Source organism: Oncorhynchus masou, chromosome 9 (assembly GCF_036934945.1).
Source record: "Oncorhynchus masou masou isolate Uvic2021 chromosome 9, UVic_Omas_1.1, whole genome shotgun sequence".
In the NCBI taxonomy this organism is placed as follows: Eukaryota; Metazoa; Chordata; class Actinopteri; order Salmoniformes; family Salmonidae; genus Oncorhynchus; species Oncorhynchus masou.
Genome location: NC_088220.1, coordinates 13161272 through 13187017, shown reverse-complemented (window position 1 = coordinate 13187017; position 25746 = coordinate 13161272). Strand labels below are relative to the sequence as shown.

Below are 25746 nucleotides of genomic sequence, written 5' to 3'. Positions count from 1 at the left end.
AGGAGTTGGCGGATGCTTTAGTCCAGGTCTGGGAGGAGATCCCTCAGGAGACCATCCACCACCTCATCAGGAGCATGCCTAGGCGTTGTAGGGAGGTCAGACAGGCACGTGGAGGCCACACACACTACTGAGCCTCATTTTTGACTTGTTTTAAGGACATTACATCAAAGTTGGATCAGCCTGTAGTGTGGTTTTCCACTTTAATTTTGAGTGTGACTCCAAATCCAGACCTCCATGGGTTGATACATTTTATTTCCATTGATAATTTGTGTGATTTTGTTGTCAGCACATTCAACTATGTAAAGAAAAAAATATTAATAAGAATATTTCATTCAGATCAGGATGTGTTATTTTAGTGTTCCCTTTATTTTTTTGAGCAGTGTATATTTACATACAATCAATCCAAAAGAAAAGAGTTTTGGCACATATTTAATATGTAACTGTGTTACAGTATTACCTTGCGTGGTTTGAGGATGGCCCGGGGTTTGCTGTTCTCTCTGGAAGCCTCCAGAGTCACATCTTTCTTGGTGCTCCGATCAAACATTCGGAAGAAATTATTATATGACCCCGTCATAATGACACTGGAGAGAGACAAGAGGAGATTGACACACACATGAAGACAGAGACACACACACAGAGACACACACAGACACACACACAGAGACACACACACAGAGACACACACAGACACAGAGACACACACACACACATAAGATCACACTCACCTGTCTGACCCGTTCCAGACACACTCAAACTTGTCGAAGATGCAGTCGTTCTCGTACAGAGAACACAGCTTACCCCTCAGGTAGTCATGGACCTGGGGACAAACAACAAGATCACTATTGTTACAATGTCACGCATATGAACGATGAAACTACCCTTCCGGAGAGAAAGGTGTCCTCAATTGACCTACAATGTAAAATGAAGTTTAGATAAATCAAATCAAATAACATAGACTACAGCCCCTTCGCTCAACCCAATCATACCCACTGTCTTCCCTACCAATTATCCCAAGGAAGAATTACTGAACCCTGGATTCATCTGTAAGACTGATACTGACTGTTAGTAAGCCCCTACAGTGACAGCTGGTCCCCGCTCTACACTATCTGGTCACAGACAGACATACTGGGAGATCAGATCCAGACACACACACACACACACAGCACACACACACACACACACACACACACACACACACACACACACACACACACACACACACCTGTTCCCAAGAAAGCTAAGGTAACTGAGCTAAACGACTACCGCCCCGTAGCACTCACTTCCGTCATCATGAAGTGCTTTGAGAGACTAGTCAAGGACCATATCACCTCCACCCTACCTGACACCCTAGACCCACTCCAATTTGCTTACCGCCCAAATAGGTCCACAGACGACGCAATCTCAACCACACTGCACACTGCCCTAACCCATCTGGACAAGAGGAATACCTATGTGAGAATGCTGTTCATCGACTACAGCTCAGCATTTAACACCATAGTACCCTCCAAGCTCGTCATCAAGCTCGGGACCCTGGGTCTCGACCCCGCCCTGTGCAACTGGGTACTGGACTTCCTGACGGGCCGCCCCCAGGTGGTGAGGGTAGGCAACAACATCTCCACCCTGCTGATCCTCAACACTGGGGCCCCACAAGGGTGCGTTCTGAGCCCTCTCCTGTACTCCCTGTTCACCCACGACTGCGCGGCAACGCACGCCTCCAACTCAATCATCAAGTTTGCGGACGACACAACAGTGGTAGGCTTGATTACCAACAACGACGAGACGGCCTACAGGGAGGAGGTGAGGGCCCTCGGGGTGTGGTATCAGGACAATAACCTCACACTCAACGTCAACAAAACTAAGGAGATGATTGTGGACCTCAGGAAACAGCAGAGGGAACACCCCCCTTTCCACATCGATGGAACAGTAGTGGAGAGGGTAGTAAGTTTTAAGTTCCTCGGCATACACATCACAGACAAACTGAATTGGTCCACTCACACAGACAGCATCGTGAAGAAGGCGCAGCAGCGCCTCTTCAACCTCAGGAGGCTGAAAAAATTAGGCTTTTCACGAAAAGCACTCACAAACTTCTACAGATGCACAATCGAGAGCATCCTGGCGGGCTGTATCACCGCCTGGTACGGCAACTGCTCCGCCCACAACCGTAAGGCTCTCCAGAGGATAGTGAGGTCTGCACAACGTATCACCGGGGGCAAACTACCTGCCCTCCAGGACACCTACACCACCCGATGTTACAGGAAGGCCACAAAGATCATCAAGGACAACACCCACCCGAGCCACTGCCTGTTCACCCCACTATCATCCAGAAGGCGAGGTCAGTACAGGTGCATCAAAGCTGGGACCGAGAGACTGAAAAACAGCTTCTATCTCAAGGCCATCAGCCTGTTAAACAGCAACCACTAACTTTGAGTGGCTGCTGCCAACACACTGACTCAACTCCTGCCACTTCAATAATGGGAATTGATGGGAAATGATGTAAAATATATCACTAGCCACTTTAAACAATGCTACCTAATATAATGTTTACATACCCTACATTATTCATCTCATATGTATACGTATATACTGTACTCTATCATCTACTGCATTCTTATGTAATACATGTATCACTAGCCACTTTAACTATGCCACTTTGTTTACATACTCATCTCATATGTATATACTGTACTCAATACCATCTACTGTATCTTGCCTATGCTGCTCCGCACCATCACTCATTCATATCTTTATGTACATATTCTTTATCCCCTTACACTGTGTATAAGAAATTAGTTTTGGAATTGTTATTTAGATTACTTGTTGGTTATTACTGCATTGTCGGAACTGGAAGCACAAGCATTTCGCTACACTCGCATTAACATCTGCTAACCATGTCTATGTGACAAATAAAATTTGATTTGATTTGATTTGACACACACACGGCATACAGACACACACACAGCATACAGACACACACACGCAGCGTAGACACACACACAGTGTACACACACACACAGCGTACACACACACACAGCGTACACACACACAGCGTACACACACACACAGCGTACACACACACACAGCGTACACACACAGCGTACACACACACAGCGTAGACATAGTGTACACACAGCGTAGACACACAGCGTACACACACAGCGTAGACTACCTGGTATACCTGGACCGGTCTGGTCTCCATGTTGAGGTCCCACACCTTGACCGTCAGGTAGTCCCGTGTCATCAAGAAGCGCCCGCTGTGACTAAACTTGATGTCTGAGATGGAAGAGATGATCTCTGAGAAAAATGAACGAGTGGAGGGGTCCTCTGGCTCCTCAAAGACTGAGGGAGGGAGGGAGGGAGGGAGGGAGGGAGGGAGGGAGGGAGGGAGGGAGGGAGGGAGGGAGGGAGGGAGGGAGGGAGGGAGGGAGAGATGAATGGTTACACCACAGGAATAACAAGCTATGCATCGACAAGTCTGTTATCAAACCAGGGGGAGCGTTCATGAATTGAATGAATTCTGTGTGCGTGTGTGTGTGTGTGTGTGTGTGTGTGTGTGTGTGTGTGTGTGTGTGTGTGTGTGTGTGTGTGTGTGTGTGTGTGTGTGTGTGTGTGTGTTCCTGCCTCCTTGCTATGTTCACACAGGGAGAACAGCTCTGTGTGTCAGTGGGGAGTCTAACAAAGGATGAAAAACGAGAGGATAAAGGGATGAGGGAGAAAACAAATCAATGTCACGGTGCTCCGCTTACTGGAGTCCTGGTATTCATCACAGGGTGGTGTGTGTGTGTGTGTGTGTGTGTGTGTGTGTGTGTGTGTGTGTGTGTGTGTGTGTGTGTGTGTGTGTGTGTGTGTGTGTGTGTGTGTGTGTGTGTGTGTGTGTGTGTGTGTGTGTGTGTATGGGGGGGTGTGTGTGTGTGTGTGTGTGTGTGTGTGTGTATGGGGGGGTCTGTGTGTGTGTGTGTGTGTGTGTGTGTGTGTGTGTGTGTGTGTGTGTGTGTGTGTGTGTGTGTGTGTGTGTGTGTGTGTGTGTGTGTGTGTGTGTGTGTGTGTGTGTATGGGGGGGCTCTGTGTGTGCGTGTGCTTGTTGTTCCTGAGAATCAGTGCCTAATGGGGGCCTGTTATACTGCCCTACAAAGGCAAAACACAGTTAACTACATAATCTTTTTGCTGCAAAATCTGACTTCAAAGTATTTTTCGACAGACAGCAATTTCTAATCCTCTACGATATATTTTGGCTTGTTCCTGTGTCAGGAAACAAATACACCACATTAATAAGATATTATACCTGGCCATTACAATGGATCAAAGATTTTGGACCAAATTTGAGGTTACTGCGTTTTGCCTTTGTGGAGCAGGTTTAGGTTTAGGGTTAAGTCTAGTTCTAGGGTTAGTGCTAGGTTTAGGGTTAAGTCTAGTTCTAGGATTAGTTCTACGTTTAGGGGTTAAGTCTAGTTCTAGGGTTAGTGCTAGGTTTAGGGTTAAGTCTAGTTCTAGGGTTAGTGCTAGGTTTAGGGTTAAGTCTAGTTCTAGGGTTAGTTCTAGGTTTAGGGTTAAGTCTAGTTCTAGGGTTAGTTCTAGGTTTAGGGTTAAGTCTAGTTCTAGGGTTAGTGCTAGGTTTAGGGTTAAGTCTAGTTCTAGGGTTAGTTCTAGGTTTAGGGTTAAGTCTAGTTCTAGGGTTAGTTCTAGGTTTAGGGGTTAAGTCTAGTTCTAGGGTTAGTGCTAGGTTTAGGGTTAAGTCTAGTTCTAGGGTTAGTTCTAGGTTTAGGGTTAAGTCTAGTTCTAGGGTTAGTGCTAGGTTTAGGGTTAAGTCTAGTTCTAGGGTTAGTTCTAGGTTTAGGGTTAAGTCTAGTTCTAGGGTTAGTGCTAGGTTAAGGGGTTAAGTCTAGTTCTAGGGTTAGTGCTAGGTTTAGGGTTAAGTCTAGTTCTAGGGTTAGTGCTAGGTTTAGGGGTTAAGTCTAGTTCTAGGGTTAGTGCTAGGTGTAGGGTTAAGTCTAGTTCTAGGGTTAGTTCTAGGTTTAGGGTTAAGTCTAGTTCTAGGGTTAGTGCTAGGTTTAGGGTTAAGTCTAGTTCTAGGGTTAGTGCTAGGTTTAGGGTTAAGTCTAGTTCTAGGGTTAGTGCTAGGTTTAGGGTTAAGTCTAGTTCTAGGGTTAGTTCTAGGTTTAGGGTTAAGTCTAGTTCTAGGGTTAGTTCTAGGTTTAGGGTTAAGTCTAGTTCTAGGGTTAGTGCTAGGTTTAGGGTTAAGTCTAGTTCTAGGGTTAGTTCTAGGTTTAGGGTTAAGTCTAGTTCTAGGGTTAGTTCTAGGTTTAGGGTTAAGTCTAGTTCTAGGGTTAGTTCTAGGTTTAGGGTTAAGTCTAGTTCTAGGGTTAGTTCTAGGTTTAGGGTTAAGTCTAGTTCTAGGGTTAGTTCTAGGTTTAGGGTTAAGTCTAGTTCTAGGGTTAGTGCTAGGTTTAGGGTTTAGTCTAGTTCTAGGGTTAGTTCTAGGTTTAGGGTTAAGTCTAGTTCTAGGGTTAGTGCTAGGTTTAGGGTTAAGTCTAGTTCTAGGGTTAGTTCTAGGTTTAGGGTTAAGTCTAGTTCTAGGGTTAGTTCTAGGTTTAGGGTTAAGTCTAGTTCTAGGGTTAGTTCTAGGTTTAGGGTTAAGTCTAGTTCTAGGGTTAGTGCTAGGTTTAGGGTTAAGTCTAGTTCTAGGGTTAGTTCTAGGTTTAGGGTTAAGTCTAGTTCTAGGGTTAGTGCTAGGTTTAGGGTTAAGTCTAGTTCTAGGGTTAGTGCTAGGTTTAGGGTTAAGTCTAGTTCTAGGGTTAGTGCTAGGTTTAGGGTTAAGTCTAGTTCTAGGGTTAGTGCTAGGTTTAGGGTTAAGTCTAGTTCTAGGGTTAGTGCTAGGTTTAGGGTTAAGTCTAGTTCTAGGGTTAGTTCTAGGTTTAGGGTTAAGTCTAGTTCTAGGATTAGTTCTAGGTTTAGGGGTTAAGTCTAGTTCTAGCGTTAGTTCTATGTTTAGGGTTAAGTCTAGTTCTAGGGTTAGTTCTAGGTTTAGGGTTAAGTCTAGTTCTAGGGTTAGTTCTAGGTTTAGGGGTTAAGTCTAGTTCTAGGGTTAGTTCTATGTTTAGGGTTAAGTCTAGTTCTAGGGTTAGTTCTAGGTTTAGGGTTAAGTCTAGTTCTAGGGTTAGTTCTAGGTTTAGTGGTTAAGTCTAGTTCTAGGGTTAGTTCTAGGTTTAGGGTTAAGTCTAGTTCTAGGGTTAGTTCTAGGTTTAGGGTTAAGTCTAGGTTTAGGGTTAGGTTTAAGGTTTAAGGTTAGGTTTTGGGGTTAGGGTTAACTTTAGGGTTAACGTTAGGGTAAGAGTACGGGTTAGAGGTTAGGGGGGAAAAAACGGAATAGCGTGTCCCCACAAGGTTAGCTGTACAAGACTCTGTGTGTGTGTGTGTGTGTTCTGCTATCAGACAAACCTAGGGTATCTCACTGCTCTTTACTCACATTTGAAGACAAAGTTGGTGATGCTATTCTTGAATAACAATAACCCAAATATCCCAATTCCCACATTCTCCCCCTAAGGCCAAAGCAACTACAGTGGGGAGAACAAGTATGTGTGTGTGTGTGTGTGTGTGTGTGTGTGTGTGTGTGTGTGTGTGTGTGTGTGTGTGTGTGTGTGTGTGTGTGTGTGTGTGTGTGTGCGTGCGTGCGTGTGTGTGTGTGTGTGTGTGTGTGCGTGTGTGTGTGTGTGTGTGTGTGTGTGTGTGTGTGTGTGTGTGTACGGACCGGTGAACACGTTAATACAGCTCAGGAAATAACTAATGTTATTGAGCAAAATGTCTGAGTCCCAAATTACACTCTATCCCCAATGGGCCCTGGTCAAAAGTAATACACTATACAGGGGATGGGGTGCCATTTGGGACAAAGGGTGGTATTTCCATAGGGAGGTATGTTATTATTATAGTATATATATATTTATTTAGCATCTTACACCATGGATCCTCAGGCTTAAATGTCAACGTATTCATTATTAATTTCCTTCAGAGGCATATGCATATCATCTGACGCTCCCAGAGACAGACAGGGGCTTTGAGACGTTGAGCCTTTCATTGTCTTGACTGGGAGAGAAGACAGACAGACAACCTTATTGATGTTTGTGCTTATCATTCCCAACCATACCATTGACTGTAGTAGGATAAAGGTTGGTTCAATAGAGACAGAGAAGACTTCCCTCCCTCTCTCCCTTCTTTTCTCAATCTAGCTGTCACACCATGTACCATGTTGGAATGGTGTGTGTGTGTGTGTGTGTGTGTGTGTGTGTGTGTGTGTGTGTGTGTGTGTGTGTGTGTGTGTGTGTGTGTGTGTGTGTGTGTGTGTGTGTGTGTGTGTGTGTGTGTGTGTGTGTGTGTGTGTGTGTGCGTGCGTGCGTGCGTGCGTGCGTGTGTGTGTGTGTGTGTGTGCGTGCGTGTGTGTGTGTGTGTGCGTGGGTGATTGAATACGTGTGTCTGTGTGTATGCCTGTTCCCAGTACTCACACTTGCAGTGTGTGTCGCAGAGCGCCTGTTTCCTCATGTCACAGAGTCGTACTGACCCTCTACTGCTGCTGTAAGCCAAGGTGTTACACTGCTGAGGATGAAACTCTGCTGCTGTAATCACCTCCGTCAGATCCTCCATGTTACACGGCTTAATGTCCACAATGTCTGGGGAGGGGCTCAGGGAGAAATAACAGTTCAGCAAAATGGTGTTTTAAGACAAGACAGATAATCAGAATACAGGCACTTGTTCCTAGGTTATTTGAAGCTGCAGTCGGTAACCTAGAAATGTTGTACGGTCGTGGCCAAAAGATTTGAGAATGACACAAATATACATTTTCACAAAGTTTGCTGCTTCAGTGTCTTTAGCCATTTTTGTCAGATGTTACTATGGAATACTGAAGTATAATTACAAGCATTTCATAAGTGTCAAAGGCTTTTATTGACAATTACATGAAGTTGATGCAAAGAGTCAATATTTGCAGTGTTGACCCTTCTTTTTCAAGACGTCTGCAATCTGCCCTGACATGCTGTCAATTAACTTCTGGGCCACAACCTGACTGATGGCAGCCCATTCTTGCATAATCAATGCTTGTAGTTTGTCAGAATTAGTGGGTTTTGTTTGTCCACCCGCCTCTTGAGGATTCATCACAAGTTGTCAATGGGATTAAGGTCTGGGGAGTTTCCTGGCCATGGACCCAAAATATCGATGTTTTGTTCCCCGAGCCACTTAGTTATCACTTTTGCCTTATGGCAAGGTGCTCCATCATGCTGGAAAAGGCATTGTTCGTCACCAAACTGTTCCTGGATGGTTGGGAGAAGTTGCTCTCGGAGGATGTGTTGGTGCCATTCTTTATTCATGGCTGTGTTCTTAGGTAAAATTGTGAGTGAGCCCAGTCCCTTGGCTGAAAAGCAACCCCACACATGAATGGTCTCAGGATGCTTTACTGCTGGCATGACACAGGACTGATGGTAGCGCTCACCTTGTCTTCTCCGGACAAGATTTTTTCCGGATGCCCCAAACAATCAGAAAGGGGATTCATCAGAGAAAATGACTTTACCCCAGTCCTCAGCAGTCCAATCCTTTTGCAGAATATCAGTCTGTCCCTGATGTCCCTGATGTCCCTGTCCTGTCCCTGATGTTTTTCCTGGGGAGAAGTGGCTTCTTTGCTGCCCTTCTTGACACCAGGCCTTCCTCCAAAAGTCTTCGCCTCACTGTGCGTGCAGATGCACTCACACCTGCCTGCTGCCATTCCTGAGCAAGCTCTGTACTGGTGGTGCCCCGATCCCGCAGCTGAATCAACTTCAGGAGACGATCCTGGCGCTTGCTGGATTTTCTTGGGTGCCCTGAAGCCTTCTTCACAACAATTGAATCACTCTCCTTGAAGTTCTTGATGATCCGATAGATGGTTGATTTAGGTGCAATCTTACTGGCAGCAATATCCTTGCCTGTAAAGCCCTTTTTGTGCAAAGCATTGATGATGACATGCGTTTCCTTGCAGGTAACCATGGCTGACAGAGGAAGAACAATGATTCCAAGCATCACCCTCCTTTTGAAGCTTCCAGTATGTTATTCGAACTCAATCAGCATGACAGAGTGATCTCCAGCCTTGTCCTCGTCAACACTCACACCTGTGTTAACGAGAGAATCACTGACATGATGTCAGCTGGTACTTTTGTGGCAGGGCTGAAATGCATTGGAAATGTTTTTGAGGATTCAGTTCATTTGAATGGCAAAGAGGGACTTTGCCATTCATCTGATCACTCTTCATAAAATTCTGGAGTATGTACAAATTACCATCATACAAACTGAGGCAGCAGACTTTGTGAAAATTTATATTTGTGTCATTCTCAAAACTTTTGGCCATGACTGTAGACAGATAAACTATGACAGAGGGTATGTTAGTATGGGGTTAAGGGGTAAAGGTGAAAGGATACTGAAGCTCTGGTCGGTGATCTCCAGGTTCCACAGGTTGACCCTGAGGTCATCCGTGGAGATGTAGGTCTGGAAGTCGGAGTTCACGGAGATGGAGTTGATGTGGTAGGTGTGGGCGTTACTGAACACACGCCGCGCTGTTGACTCAACCATCAGATCTGAGTTCTGGAGGACAGGCACCTGGCAGGGAGGGAGCACATCTATTCACATCACATGACTGACTCTGTGACCTCAGGAATATATCACTTAAATATCATAAAACTTAATTGTATCACAGATCATAGAATCTAAGACTGCGAGCTGGTGTTAGGACTGAGGAGCCATAGCAGTAGGCCTAGTGAGCTGGTGTTAGGACTGAGGAGCCAGGGAGGGCCTAGTGAGCTGGTGTTAGGACTGAGGAGCCAGGGAGGGCCTAGTGAGATGGTGTTAGGACTGAGGAGCCATAGCAGTAGGCCTAGTGAGCTGGTGTTAAGACTGAGGAGCCATAGCAGCAGGCCTAGTGAGCTGGTGTTAGGACTGAGGAGCCAGGGAGGGCTTAGTGAGCTGGTGTTAGGACTGAGGAGCCAGGGAGGGCCTAGTGAGCTGGTGTTAGGACTGAGGAGCCAGGGAGGGCCTGCAGAGGAACCACACTACACTACATTCTCCCCCCATGCCTTTCAACCTCAGTAACAGCCACACTCTACTATTCCCAACTTCCCAACAGACTGTAGAGACACACAGATGTCATCCATTATGGTATATGACATACAGTCATATACCGAGCAAGTGAGCGAGCATGAGAGCAAGCGAGAGAGCGAGCGAGAGAGCGAGAGAGAGAGAAAAGGGCAACCAGTGAAGAACAAACACTATTATAAAACAATCCTTAATTATGTTTATTTATTTTCCCTTTTGTACTTTATCAATTTGCACATCATTATAACACTGTATATTTGAAATGTCTCTAATAATGTTTACTGTTCATTTTTTATTATTTATTTCAGTTTTATTTATTGTCTATTTAACTTTCTTTGGCAATGTTAAAATATGTTTCCCATGCCAATAAAGCCCTTTAAATTGAATTGAGAGACAGAGACAGAGACCAAGAGTGAGAGAGAGAGAGAGAGAGAGAGAGAGAGAGAGAGAGAGAGAGAGAGAGAGAGAGAGAGAGAGAGAGGCCATTAATAGATGCATGCCAACACGTCTGCCATGCTGATCCTTAACACTGGGGCCCCTCAGGGGTGTGTACTTAGTCCCCTCCTAAGGACCAAAAGGCTCCTCAACGGCTTCTGTCCCCAAGACATAAGACTGCTGAACAATTAATAAAATCACCACCAGACAATTTACATTGACGCCCCCCTCCCTTTTGTACACTGCTGCTCCTCGCTGTTTATTATCTATGCATAGTCACTTCACCCCCACCTACATATGTTTGGCTGAGTGATGGGATTGCGAAGAAGGTAGAGTGAAAGAGAGATATAGAGAGATGATCCCCTTCATCGCATTCATCTCAGTGCACATATCGATCGGTCTCTCACTCCGTCCCTCCCTCCTCCGAGCCGTCTGTCAGTGCTGACGGAGCATATGAGGCCTGTCATATAAATGATTCTCCATAGCAGAGTATTGAAAAACGGATTCTTCTCTCAGTGATAAGGAGCGAATGTACCAAGAGAAATAGACCTGTCCTGAGAGAAGTGAGCTGCATATTCAATGGAAATGTGCAAAGTCATTTGGAATAGCCACAATTCTATGAGTTTATTTGGGAGAGCAATATTGTATATTGCCAGAAGACTGAAACATAAGCATTTGCTTTATATATCCTGGTTCATAAAGTATTCATGTCAGTGATATCAAACAACATCATTCTCATCTTGGGACCCCTCGGGACAATAATATATTAACTCTTATTACCTAGTATTATTCTGTCCTTATGAGATGCTGTGTGTGTGTCTATGTGCATGTGTGTGTGTGTGCGTCGATATGTGTTTTTGCGTGTGTGTGTTCTCACCCGTAGTGAGGTGATTGTAGATGGGTGTCTGATTCGTCCGTCTTCATCCTTCAGGTTGTATCCCTCCGGTTGTCTATCTCTCTCACGAATCTTCCAGAGCTTCACTGTCTTATCTATATACACACACACACACACACACACGCACACACACACATGCACGTGCACACACACACACACATGTACACCGAACATAAAGCGAGAGACCGAAACAGAGAGAAAAAAGAGAGAGAACGAGAGAATGTAAGAGAGAGAGAATGAAAGAGAAAGAAAGAAAGAAAGAAAGAAAGAGAGAGAGAATGAATGAGAGAGAGAATGAAAGAGAGAGAAAGAAAGAGAGAGAATGAAAGAGAGAGAGAATGAAAGACATAGAATGAAAGAGAGAGAAAAGAGAGGGAAAGATAAAAGAGACAGAGAAATAAAGAGAGAGAGTATTAAGCTCCATGCTACCGTGAGTGGTGGGTGGTGGGTGGTGAGTGGTGGGTGGTGAGTGGTGGGTGGTGAGTGGTGGGTGGTGGGTGGTGAGTGGTGGGTGGTGAGTGGTGGCTGGTGGGTGGTGGGTGGTGAGTGGTGGGTGGTGAGTGGTGGGTGGTGAGTGGTGGGTGGTGGATTGTGGGTGGTGGGTGGTGGGTGGTGAGTGGTGGGTGGTGAGAGTATTAAGCTCAATGCTACCGTGATTGTGGGTGGTGACATAGTGATGCTATAACTGCTGTCATAAGGAGGATCAGATACAAGTCCGCGGGTTAATCAGTAAAACCAGGTGTACTGTAGGTAACCTGTAAGTAATGGTTCAGACAGTTTCTGTACATACTGTATATTGTACACCTGCTCTGACCAGGTGAATCCAGGTGAACGTTATTGATGTCACAAAGGGGAGGAGTCAGGTTAAATAAGGATTTTTAAGCCTTAAGGCAATTGAGACATGGATTGTATATGTGTGCCATTCAGAGGGTCAATGGGCAAGACTAAAGATTTAATGCCTTTGAAGGGGTATGGTAGTAGGTGCCAGGCGCACTAGTTTGAGTGTGTCAAGAACTGCAACGCTGCTGGGCTTTTCACGCTCAACAGTTTGTGTGTATCAAGAATGATACACCACCCAAAGGACATCCAGCCAACTTGACACAGCTGTGGGAAGCATTGGAGTCAGCATGGGCCAGCATCCCTGTGGAACGCTTTCGACATCTTGTAGTCCATGCCATGATGAATTGAGGCTGTTCTGAGGGCAAAAATGTGTGCAAAAATGTGAATCCTTGCCGATTGAGAGCTTCACGCATGGATGCAACAGCAGAACACACACACACACTCATGCACGGACACCCATGTATGAAGACACACACACATATGAATAGACACACACAGCAGAGCCACACGACCAGATGTAGCTCCTCTGGCTATGGTTCCACTGCTTCTAACTCCTACACACACACACCGTTGGTGGAGAGGAGGAAGTAGGCAGCGTTCTGCTGTGGCAGCCATCTGATCTTGTTGATCTTCTCCTCTACTTCCAGACTCTTCAGGTAGTCAAACTCTGGATCATGACTCTGGAACGTACTGTACACATTATACTCCCCTCGCCTCTGGGGCTCGCTTTTAGTCTGGGGTGGAGAAGGAGGGGGGAGAGAGGGAGAGAGAGAGAGAGAGAGAGAGAGAGAGAGAGAGAGAGAGAGAGAGAGAGAGAGAAAGAGAGACAGAGACAGAGAGAGAGAGAGAGAGAGAGAGAGAGAGAGAGAGAGAGAGAGAGAGAGAAAGAGAGAGAGAGAGAGAGAGAGAGAGAGAGAGAAAGAGAGACAGAGACAGAGAGAGAGAGAGAGAGAGAGAGAGAGAGAGAGAGAGAGAGAGAGAGAGAGAGAGAGAAAGAAAAAGAGAGAGAGAGACAGAGACAGAGACAGAGAGAGAGCGACAGAGACAGAGACAGAGACAGACAGAGACAGAGGTAGAGAGAGAGAGAGAGAGAGAGAGAGAGAGAGAGAGAGAGAGCAGAGACAGAGACAGAGACAGAGAGAGAGCAAGACAGAGACAGAGGCAGAGAGAGAGCGAGACAGAGACAGAGACAGAGTGACAATGTATGACCATATTAGAGAGACATATTTCCCTCAGATTACACAGATCCACAAAGAATTCGAAAACAAATCCAATTTTGAAAAACTCCCATATCTACTGGGTGAAATTCCACAGTGTGCCATCAGAGCAGCAAGATTTGTGACCTGTTGCCACAAGAAAAGGGCAACCAGTGAAGAACACGCACCATTGTAAATACAACCCATATCTATGCTTATTTATTTTATCCTGTGTCCTTAACCATTTGTACATTGTAAAAACACTGTATATATATAATATGACATTTGTAATGTCTTTATTGTTTTGAAACTTCTGTATGTGTGATGTCTACTGTTAATTTGTATTGTTTATTTCACTTTATATATTATCTACCTTACTTGCTTTGGCAATGTTAACACATGTTACCCATGCCAATAAAGCCCCTTGAATTGAATTGAATTGAATTGAGAGAGAAAGAGTGTGACACAAAGAGAGAGAGAGAGTGACACAGAGAGAGAGAGACACAGAGAGAGAGAGAGACAGAGAGAGAGAGAGAGAGAGAGAGACACACAGAGAGAGAGAGAGAGAGAGAGAGAGAGAGAGACACAGAGTGAGAGAGACACAGAGAGAGAGAGACACAGAGAGAGAGAGGAGACAGAGAGAGAGAGAGAGGAGAGAGAGAGAGAGAGAGAGAGAGAGGAGACAGAGAGAGACACACACACAGAGAGAGAGAGAGACAGAGACAGAGAGAGAGAGAGGGAGGGTGTGTTTCATACCTCCTGTTCTCTCTGGAAGACCACCACTCTTCCTCCTTTGTCCCCTGTGGCCAACAGTTCCCCCGAAGGGTTAAACTCCACCGTGGAGATGACGTCAGCTAAAGCAAAACACATACACAGTTAATATTACCAACTACAGTATATTGTAAATAATGTACCACAAGGATAATGTACCACATGGACAACGTATCACATAGATCATGTACTATGGGGATAATGTAACACATGGATAATGTAACACATGGATAATGTACCACGTGGATAATGTACTACAGTGATATTGTATTGCAGAGATAATGTACCACGGGATAATGCAACACGTGGATAATGTATCACAGGTATAATTTCACACAGAGATTAAAGTTAGCTGCACAGAGACACGAGCATTTGCTACATCTTAAAATAATATTTATTTTGAAAACTATTTATCACCCATTTTCCATTTACCAAATATATAATTAAACCTGAAAGCTTCAGCTTGCCTTAAAGCTAATAGCACAGTGTATTTTAAGAGCAGAATATCTAGGAAACAACAGGTTGCCCTGGTAACCAAGATAAAAGGAGAAATAAGGGTTAAAGATGCGGGTTAAATCATCACACGATCAGTGCTATTGTTTTCCTCTACATGACTTAAGCAGCTCCTTTCCCCTGCAGGAGTCATAGTGGTGAAGGAGTCCCTAAAGGACCGAGACGTTTTCCTCTACATGACTTAAGCAGCTCCTTTACCCCACAGGAGTCATAGTGGTGAAGGAGTCCCTAAAGGACCGAGACGTTTTCCTCTACATGACTTAAGCAGCTCCTTTCCCCTGCAGGAGTCATAGTGGTGAAGGAGTCCCTAAAGGACCGAGACGTTTTCCTCTACATGACTTAAGCAGCTCCTTTCCCCTGCAGGAGTCATAGTGGTGAAGGAGTCCCTAAAGGACCTAGACGTTTTCCTCTACATGACTTAAGCAGCTCCTTTCCCCTGCAGGAGTCATAGTGGTGAAGGAGTCCCTAAAGGACCGAGACGTTTTCCTCTACATGACTTAAGCAGCTCCTTTCCCCTGCAGGAGTCATAGTGGTGAAGGAGTCCCTAAAGGACCGAGACGTTTTCCTCTACATGACTTAAGCAGCTCCTTTCCCCTGCAGGAGTCATAGTGGTGAAGGAGTCCCTAAAGGACCGAGACGTTTTCCTCTACATGACTTAAGCAGCTCCTTTCCCCTGCAGGAGTCATAGTGGTGAAGGAGTCCCTAAAGGACCTAGACGTTTTCCTCTACATGACTTAAGCAGCTCCTTTCCCCTGCAGGAGTCATAGTGGTGAAGGAGTCCCTAAAGGACCTAGACGTTTTCCTCTACATGACTTAAGCAGCTCCTTTCCCCTGCAGGAGTCATAGTGGTGAAGGAGTCCCTAAAGGACCGAGACGTTTTCCTCTACATGACTTAAGCAGCTCCTTTCCCCTGCAGGAGTCATAGTGGTGAAGGAGTCCCTAAAGGACCGAGACGTTTTCCTCTACATGACTTAAGCAGCTCCTTTCCCCTGCAGGAGTCATAGTGGTGAAGGAGTCCCTAAAGGACCGAGACGTTTTCCTCTACATGACTTAAGCAGCTCCTTTCCCCTGCAGGAGTCATAGTGGTGAAGGAGTCCCTAAAGGACCGAGACGTTTTCCTCTACATGACTTAAGCAGCTCCTTTCCCCTGCAGGAGTCATAGTAAAGGACCGAGACGTTTTCCTCTACATGACTTAAGGTGCAGGAGTCATAGTGGTGGAAGGAGTCCCTAAAGGACCGAGACGTTTTCCTCTACATGACTTAAGCAGCTCCTTTCCCCTGCAGGAGTCATAGTGGTGAAGGAGTCCCTAAAGGACCGAGACGTTTTCCTCTACATGACTTAAGCAGCTCCTTTCCCCTGCAGGAGTCATAGTGGTGAAGGAGTCCCTAAAGGACCGAGACGTTTTCCTCTACATGACTTAAGCAGCTCCTTTCCCCTGCAGGAGTCATAGTGGTGAAGGAGTCCCTAAAGGACCGAGACGTTTTCCTCTACATGACTTAAGCAGCTCCTTTCCCCTGCAGGAGTCATAGTGGTGAAGGAGTCCCTAAAGGACCGAGACGTTTTCCTCTACATGACTTAAGCAGCTCCTTTCCCCTGCAGGAGTCATAGTGGTGAAGGAGTCCCTAAAGGACCGAGACGTTTTCCTCTACATGACTTAAGCAGCTCCTTTCCCCTGCAGGAGTCATAGTGGTGAAGGAGTCCCTAAAGGACCGAGACGTTTTCCTCTACATGACTTAAGCAGCTCCTTTCCCCTGCAGGAGTCATAGTGGTGAAGGAGTCCCTAAAGGACCGAGACGTTTTCCTCTACATGACTTAAGCAGCTCCTTTCCCCTGCAGGAGTCATAGTGGTGAAGGAGTCCCTAAAGGACCTAGACGTTTTCCTCTACATGACTTAAGCAGCTCCTTTCCCTGCAGGAGTCATAGTGGTGAAGGAGTCCCTAAAGGACCGAGACGTTTTCCTCTACATGACTTAAGCAGCTCCTTTCCCCTGCAGGAGTCATAGTGGTGAAGGAGTCCCTAAAGGACCGAGACGTTTTCCTCTACATGACTTAAGCAGCTCCTTTCCCCTGCAGGAGTCATAGTGGTGAAGGAGTCCCTAAAGGACCTAGACGTTTTCCTCTACATGACTTAAGCAGCTCCTTTCCCCTGCAGGAGTCATAGTGGTGAAGGAGTCCCTAAAGGACCTAGACGTTTTCCTCTACATGACTTAAGCAGCTCCTTTCCTGCAGGAGTCATAGTGGTGAAGGAGTCATAGTGGTGACTTAAGCAGTCCCTGCAGGAGTCAAGTGGTGAAGGAGTCCCTAAAGAGACGTTTTCCATAGTGGTGAAGGAGTCCCTACATGACTTAAGCAGCTCCTTTCCCCTGCAGGAGTCATAGTGGTGAAGGAGTCCCTAAAGGACCTAGACGTTTTCCTCTACATGACTTAAGCAGCTCATTTCCCCACAGGAGTCATAGTGGTGAAGGAGTCCCTAAAGGACCGAGACGTTTTCCTCTACATGACTTAAGCAGCTCCTTTCCCCTGCAGGAGTCATAGTGGTGAAGGAATCCCTAAAGGACCGAGACGTTTTCCTCTACATGACTTAAGCAGCTCCTTTCCCCTGCAGGAGTCATAGTGATGAAGGAGTCCCTAAAGGACCGAGACGTTTTTCCTCTACATGACTTAAGCAGCTCCTTTCCCCTGCAGGAGTCATAGTGGTGAAGGAGTCCCTAAAGGACCGAGACGTTTTCCTCTACATGACTTAAGCAGCTCCTTTCCCCTGCAGGAGTCATAGTGGTGAAGGAGTCCCTAAAGGACCGAGACGTTTTCCTCTACATGACTTAAGCAGCTCCTTTCCCCTGCAGGAGTCATAGTGGTGAAGGAGTCCCTAAAGGACCTAGACGTTTTCCTCTACATGACTTAAGCAGCTCATTTCCCCCACAGGAGTCATAGTGGTGAAGGAGTCCCTAAAGGACCGAGACGTTTTCCTCTACATGACTTAAGCAGCTCCTTTCCCCTGCAGGAGTCATAGTGGTGAAGGAGTCCCTAAAGGACCGAGACGTTTTCCTCTACATGACTTAAGCAGCTCCTTTCCCCTGCAGGAGTCATAGTGGTGAAGGAGTCCCTAAAGGACCGAGACGTTTTCCTCTACATGACTTAAGCAGCTCCTTTCCCCTGCAGGAGTCATAGTGGTGAAGGAGTCCCTAAAGGACCGAGACGTTTTCCTCTACATGACTTAAGCAGCTCCTTTCCCCTGCAGGAGTCATAGTGGTGAAGGAGTCCCTAAAGGACCGAGACGTTTTCCTCTACATGACTTAAGCAGCTCCTTTCCCCTGCAGGAGTCATAGTGGTGAAGGAGTCCCTAAAGGACCGAGACGTTTTCCTCTACATGACTTAAGCAGCTCCTTTCCCCTGCAGGAGTCATAGTGGTGAGTGAAGGAGTCCCCTAAAGGAGTCCCTAAAGGACCGAGACGTTTTCCTCTACATGACTTAAGCAGCTCATTTCCCCCACAGGAGTCATAGTGGTGAAGGAGTCCCTAAAGGACCTAGACGTTTTCCTCTACATGACTTAAGCAGCTCCTTTCCCCTGCAGGAGTCATAGTGGTGAAGGAGTCCCTAAAGGACCTAGACGTTTTCCTCTACATGACTTAAGCAGCTCCTTTCCCTGCAGGAGTCATAGTGGTGAAGGAGTCCCTAAAGGACCGAGACGTTTTCCTCTACATGACTTAAGCAGCTCCTTTCCCCACAGGAGTCATAGTGGTGAAGGAGTCCCTAAAGGACCGAGACGTTTTCCTCTACATGACTTAAGCAGCTCCTTTCCCCTGCAGGAGTCATAGTGGTGAAGGAGTCCCTAAAGGACCGAGACGTTTTCCTCTACATGACTTAAGCAGCTCCTTTCCCCCGCAGGAGTCATAGTGGTGAAGGAGTCCCTAAAGGACCTAGACGTTTTCCTCTACATGACTTAAGCAGCTCCTTTCCCCTGCAGGAGTCATAGTGGTGAAGGAGTCCCTAAAGGACCGAGACGTTTTCCTCTACATGACTTAAGCAGCTCCTTTCCCCCACAGGAGTCATAGTGGTGAAGGAGTCCCTAAAGGACCGAGACGTTTTCCTCTACATGACTTAAGCAGCTCCTTTCCCCTGCAGGAGTCATAGTGGTGAAGGAGTCCCTAAAGGACCTAGACGTTTTCCTCTACATGACTTAAGCAGCTCATTTCCCCCACAGGAGTCATAGTGGTGAAGGAGTCCCTAAAGGACCGAGACGTTTTCCTCTACATGACTTAAGCAGCTCCTTTCCCCTGCAGGAGTCATAGTGGTGAAGGAATCCCTAAAGGACCGAGACGTTTTCCTCTACATGACTTAAGCAGCTCCTTTCCCCTGCAGGAGTCATAGTGATGAAGGAGTCCCTAAAGGACCGAGACGTTTTCCTCTACATGACTTAAGCAGCTCCTTTCCCCTGCAGGAGTCATAGTGGTGAAGGAGTCCCTAAAGGACCTAGACGTTTTCCTCTACATGACTTAAGCAGCTCATTTCCCCCACAGGAGTCATAGTGGTGAAGGAGTCCCTAAAGGACCGAGACGTTTTCCTCTACATGACTTAAGCAGCTCCTTTCCCCTGCAGGAGTCATAGTGGTGAAGGAGTCCCTAAAGGACCTAGACGTTTTCCTCTACATGACTTAAGCAGCTCATTTCCCCCACAGGAGTCATAGTGGTGAAGGAGTCCCTAAAGGACCGAGACGTTTTCCTCTACATGACTTAAGCAGCTCCTTTCCCCTGCAGGAGTCATAGTGGTGAAGGAGTCCCTAAAGGACCGAGACGTTTTCCTCTACATGACTTAAGCAGCTCCTTTCCCCTGCAGGAGTCATAGTGGTGAAGGAGTCCCTAAAGGACCGAGACGTTTTCCTCTACATGACTTAAGCAGCTCCTTTCCCCTGCAGGAGTCATAGTGGTGAAGGAGTCCCTAAAGGACCGAGACGTTTTCCTCTACATGACTTAAGCAGCTCCTTTCCCCTGCAGGAGTCATAGTGGTGAAGGAGTCCCTAAAGGACCGAGAGACGTTTAAGCAGCTTCCTGCAGGAGTACATGAAGGACTAAAGGAGCAGCTCCTTTCCCCTGCAGGAGTCATAGTGGTGAAGGAGTCCCTAAAGGACCGAGACGTTTTCCTCTACATGACTTAAGCAGCTCATTTCCCCACAGGAGTCATAGTGGTGAAGGAGTCCCTAAAGGACCTAGACGTTTTCCTCTACATGACTTAAGCAGCTCCTTTCTCTGCGGGAGTCATAGTGGTGAAGGAGTCCCTAAAGGACCTAGACGTTTTCCTCTACATGACTTAAGCAGCTCCTTTCCCCTGCAGGAGTCATAGTGGTGAAGGAGTCCCTAAAGGACCGAGACGTTTTCCTCTACATGACTTAAGCAGCTCCTTTCCCCCACAGGAGTCATAGTGGTGAAGGAGTCCCTAAAGGACCGAGACGTTTTCCTCTACATGACTTAAGCAGCTCCTTTCCCCTGCAGGAGTCATAGTGGTGAAGGAGTCCCTAAAGGACCGAGACGTTTTCCTCTACATGACTTAAGCAGCTCCTTTCCCCCGCAGGAGTCATAGTGGTGAAGGAGTCCCTAAAGGACCAGACGTTTTCCTCTACATGACTTAAGCAGCTCCTTTCCCTGCAGGAGTCATAGTGGTGAAGGAGTCCCTAAAGGACCGAGACGTTTTCCTCTACATGACTTAAGCAGCTCCTTTCCCCTGCAGGAGTCATAGTGGTGAAGGAGTCCCTAAAGGACCGAGACGTTTTCCTCTACATGACTTAAGCAGCTCCTTTCCCCCACAGGAGTCATAGTGATGAAGGAGTCCCTAAAGGACCTAGACGTTTTCCTCTACATGACTTAAGCAGCTCCTTTCCCCTGCAGGAGTCATAGTGGTGAAGGAGTCCCTAAAGGACCGAGACGTTTTCCTCTACATGACTTAAGCAGCTCCTTTCCCCAACAGGAGTCATAGTGGTGAAGGAGTCCCTAAAGGACCGAGACGTTTTCCTCTACATGACTTAAGCAGCTCCTTTCCCCTGCAGGAGTCATAGTGGTGAAGGAGTCCCTAAAGGACCGAGACGTTTTCCCTCTACATGACTTAAGCAGCTCCTTTCCCCGCAGGAGTCATAGTGGTGAAGGAGTCCCTAAAGGACCTAGACGTTTTCCTCTACATGACTTAAGCAGCTCCTTTCCCCTGCAGGAGTCATAGTGGTGAAGGAGTCCCTAAAGGACCTAGACGTTTTCCTCTACATGACTTAAGCAGCTCCTTTCCCCTGCAGGAGTCATAGTGGTGAAGGAGTCCCTAAAGGACCGAGACGTTTTCCTCTACATGACTTAAGCAGCTCCTTTCCCCACAGGAGTCATAGTGATGAAGGAGTCCCTAAAGGACCTAGACGTTTTCCTCTACATGACTTAAGCAGCTCCTTTCCCTGCAGGAGTCATAGTGGTGAAGGAGTCCCTAAAGGACCGAGACGTTTTCCTCTACATGACTTAAGCAGCTCCTTTCCCCAACAGGAGTCATAGTGGTGAAGGAGTCCCTAAAGGACCGAGACGTTTTCCTCTACATGACTTAAGCAGCTCCTTTCCCCTGCAGGAGTCATAGTGGTGAAGGAGTCCCTAAAGGACCGAGACGTTTTCCTCTACATGACTTAAGCAGCTCATTTCCCCCACAGGAGTCATAGTGGTGAAGGAGTCCCTAAAGGACCGAGACGTTTTCCTCTACATGACTTAAGCAGCTCCTTTCCCCTGCAGGAGTCATAGTGGTGAAGGAATCCCTAAAGGACCGAGACGTTTTCCTCTACATGACTTAAGCAGCTCCTTTCCCCCACAGGAGTCATAGTGGTGAAGGAGTCCCTAAAGGACCGAGACGTTTTCCTCTACATGACTTAAGCAGCTCCTTTCCCTGCAGGAGTCATAGTGGTGAAGGAGTCCCTAAAGGACCGAGACGTTTTCCTCTACATGACTTAAGCAGCTCATTTCCCCCACAGGAGTCATAGTGGTGAAGGAGTCCCTAAAGGACCGAGACGTTTTCCTCTACATGACTTAAGCAGCTCCTTTCCCCTGCAGGAGTCATAGTGGTGAAGGAATCCCTAAAGGACCGAGACGTTTTCCTCTACATGACTTAAGCAGCTCCTTTCCCCTGCAGGAGTCATAGTGATGAAGGAGTCCCTAAAGGACCGAGACGTTTTCCTCTACATGACTTAAGCAGCTCCTTTCCCCTGCAGGAGTCATAGTGGTGAAGGAGTCCCTAAAGGACCTAGACGTTTTCCTCTACATGACTTAAGCAGCTCATTTCCCCTGCAGGAGTCATAGTGGTGAAGGAGTCCCTAAAGGACCGAGACGTTTTCCTCTACATGACTTAAGCAGCTCCTTTCCCCTGCAGGAGTCATAGTGGTGAAGGAGTCCCTAAAGGACCGAGACGTTTTCCTCTACATGACTTAAGCAGCTCCTTTCCCCTGCAGGAGTCATAGTGGTGAAGGAGTCCCTAAAGGACCGAGACGTTTTCCTCTACATGACTTAAGCAGCTCCTTTCCCCTGCAGGAGTCATAGTGGTGAAGGAGTCCCTAAAGGACCGAGACGTTTTCCTCTACATGACTTAAGCAGCTCCTTTCCCCTGCAGGAGTCATAGTGGTGAAGGAGTCCCTAAAGGACCGAGACGTTTTCCTCTACATGACTTAAGCAGCTCCTTTCCCCTGCAGGAGTCATAGTGGTGAAGGAGTCCCTAAAGGACCTAGACGTTTTCCTCTACATGACTTAAGCAGCTCCTTTCCCCTGCAGGAGTCATAGTGGTGAAGGAGTCCCTAAAGGACCGAGACGTTTTCCTCTCAACTCATTAGTACATGAAACCAGACATCTTCGATCCACAGACACAGAGAGATTATATGGACACTACTTTATGACAGAATTCAACTGATGCACACATTTAAGTCAACTTGTTTCACAGCCAAGCTCATAGACACCAGTCCAGTGCATTTGGCTCATCAGCCACTGAAATGAGCTAAAACCAATACATCTCTCACATCAAGCATCCAAAACAAGCTTCTGTGTTTCTAGACTGTAACACAGACAGACAACGACCTTTGAGATTCCTCCTCCTCTCCTCCTGAAACACATGCATCTGATCTGCCTGGATTTAGGATAGACTACAGCTCTCTAAACAACCTAGAGATGGATACGTCTCTCAACATCCAACTGGTTTGTTCCCGACAGCTCTAACGAAACAAATATGCAAACCAAGACTGGTTTCTATCACTACGGTGGTTGTCTATAGTGTGGTTTCTATAGGTTTCTAAACCAAGACTGAGAGCGAAGGGAGAGCTGTATTTAGCTGTCCATGTACGCACACACACACACACACACACACACACACACACACGCACAAGAGGAGGCTGGTAGAAGGAGCTATAGAAAGAAAGAAAGAAAGAAAGAAAGAAAGAAAGAAAGAAAGAAAGAAAAAAGAAAGAAAGAAAGAAAGAAAGAAAGAAAGAAAGAAAGAAAGAAAGAAAGAAAGAAAGAAAGAAAGAAAGAAAGAAAGAAAGGGACATTGGGGCCGGGGCTCAGTGAGAGTGAGAGAGATTACATGTCATCCCACTTGAAATATTAAGGTCATTGTTCCGATGGGTAAATTTAAAGGGACAAACATTTTCAAAAATCTCTGCCACCATGTCACGGAGAAAAGGTTGTGTTGCTACCCCAGCTTCCTGCCTCCATGTCACAGAGAAAAGGTTGTGTTGCTACCCCAGCTCCCTGCCTCCATGTCACAGAGAAAAGGTTGTGTTGCTACCCCAGCTCCCTGCCTCCATGTCACAGAGAAAAGGTTGTGTTGTTTCTATCCCCAGCTCCCTGCCTCCATGTCACAGAGAAAAGGTTGTGTTGCAATATGGTGGTTGTCTATAGTGTGGTTTCTATCACTATGGTGGTTGTCTATAGTGTGGTTGTCTATAGTGTGGTTTCTATCACTATGGTGGTTGTCTATAGTGTGGTTTCTATCACTATGGTGGTTGACTATGGTGGTTGTCTATAGTGTGGTTGTCTATAGTGTGGTTTCTATGACTATGGTGGTTGTCTATAGTGTGGTTTCTATGACAGTGGTTGTCTATATGTGTGGTTGTCTATAGTGTGGTTTCTATCACTACGGTGGTTGTCTATAGTGTGGTTGTCTATAGTGTGGTTTCTATCACTATGGTGGTTGTCTATAGTGTGGTTTCTAGCACTATGGTGGTTGTCACTATATGGTGGTTGTCTATAGTGTGGTTTCTAGCACTATGGTGGTTGTCTATAGTGTGGTTGTCTATAGTGTGGTTTCTAGCACTATGGTGGTTGTCTATAGTGGTGGTTGTCTATAGTGTGGTTTCTATCACTACAGTGGTTGTCTATAGTGTGGTTTCTAGCACTACAGTGGTTGTCTATAGTGTGGTTTCTATCACTATGGTGGTTGTCTATAGTGTGGTTGTCTATAGTGTGGTTTCTATCACTATGGTGGTTGTGTATAGTGTGGTTTCTAGCACTATGGTGGTTGTCTAGTGTGGTTGTCTATAGTGTGGTTTCTATCACTATGGTGGTTGTCTATAGTGTGGTGTCTATCACTATGGTGGTTGTCTATCTAGCACTACAGTGGTTGTGGTTGTCTATAGTGGGTGTCTATAGTGTGTTTCTAGCACTATGGTGGTGTCTATAGTTGTCTATAGTGTGGTGTCTATAGTGTGGTTGTCTATAGTTTCTATGACTATGGTGGTTGTCTAGTGTGGTTGTCTATAGTGTGGTTTCTAGCACTACGGTGGTGGTTGTCTATAGTGTGGTTGTTTCTCACTATGGTGGTTGTCTATACTATGGTGGTTGTCTATAGTGTGGTTTCTATCACTATGGTGGTTGTCTATAGTGTGGTTTCTAGCACTACGGTGGTTGTCTATAGTGTGGTTTCTATCACTATGGTGGTTGTCTATAGTGTGGTTTCTAGCACTATGGTGGTTGTCTATAGTGTGGTTGTGTGGTTTCTATCACTATGGTGGTTGTCTAGTGTGGTTTCTAGCACTATGGTGGTTGTCTATAGTGTGGTTGTCTATAGTGTGTTTCTAGCACTACGGTGGTGCCTATAGTTGTCTATAGTGTGGTTTCTATCACTATGGTGGTTGTCTATAGTGTGGGTGGTTGTCTATAGTGTGGTTTCTAGCACTACGGTGGTTGTCTATAGTGTGGTTTCTATCACTATGGTGGTTGTCTATAGTGTGGTTGTCTATAGTGTGGTCACTATGTCTATAGTGTGGTTTCTAGCACTATGGTGGTTGTCTATAGGTGGTTGTCTATAGTGTGGTTTCTATCACTATGGTGGTTGTCTATAGTGTGGTTTCTAGCTATAGTGTGGTTTCTACGGTGGTTATCTATAGTGTGGTTTCTATCACTATGGTGGTTGTCTATAGTATGGTGGTGGTTTCTAGCACTACGGTGGTTGTCTATAGTGTGGTTTCTATCACTATGGTGGTTGTCTATAGGGTGGTTGTCTATAGTGTGGTTTCTAGCACTACGGTGGTTGTCTATAGTGTGGTTTCTATCACTATGGTGGTATCTAGTGGTTTTTGTGGATTGTTGATTAATGTTGATTATTTTCTCTTCATAAGTATTTGACGTTTGAATAATTTAAGCTACAAAATATTCTGACCCCATTTCTAAAAGCTACAATTCTCCTTCAGACTGGAATTTGGAAGATAATTATAATAATCTCCTTCAAAATATGTTCTTCCATTCCTCAAATTTTAATTATTTAAAGTTTTGTTTGTGTGTCTGTGTGTGCATGTGTGTGTCTGAGTGTGTATGAGTATGTATGAGTGTGTATATGTGTGTCTGAGTGTGTTTGTGTGTGTCTGAGTGTGTTTGTGTGTGTGTGAGTGTGTTTGTGTGTGTCTGAGTGTGTTTGAGTGTGTCTGGATGTGTGTGGGGGGTGGATGGATGTGTGTGTGAGGTGATATGAAGACATGTAACAGAAGTATCACAGTCCATTAACCCCACACTG

At 46.0% G+C, this 25746-nt stretch overlaps 1 protein-coding gene across 2 annotated transcripts in view; it reads right to left on the bottom strand.

Annotated features, from left to right (window-relative positions):
- The window catches only part of LOC135545159 (serine/threonine-protein phosphatase 2A 55 kDa regulatory subunit B beta isoform-like), a 68976-nt gene that overhangs the window by 2822 nt on the left and 40408 nt on the right, over positions 1–25746 (bottom strand). For both annotated transcript variants that reach the window (XM_064972793.1, XM_064972792.1), the window contains exons 2-9: positions 14218–14315; positions 12834–12999; positions 11408–11520; positions 9426–9603; positions 7491–7655; positions 3167–3336; positions 726–817; positions 458–581 (exon numbers count right to left, since the gene is read on the bottom strand). In XM_064972793.1, coding sequence (XP_064828865.1) covers positions 458–581; positions 726–817; positions 3167–3336; positions 7491–7655; positions 9426–9603; positions 11408–11520; positions 12834–12999; positions 14218–14315 — 1106 coding nt within the window. The remainder of the gene's footprint in view (positions 1–457; positions 582–725; positions 818–3166; positions 3337–7490; positions 7656–9425; positions 9604–11407; positions 11521–12833; positions 13000–14217; positions 14316–25746) is intronic.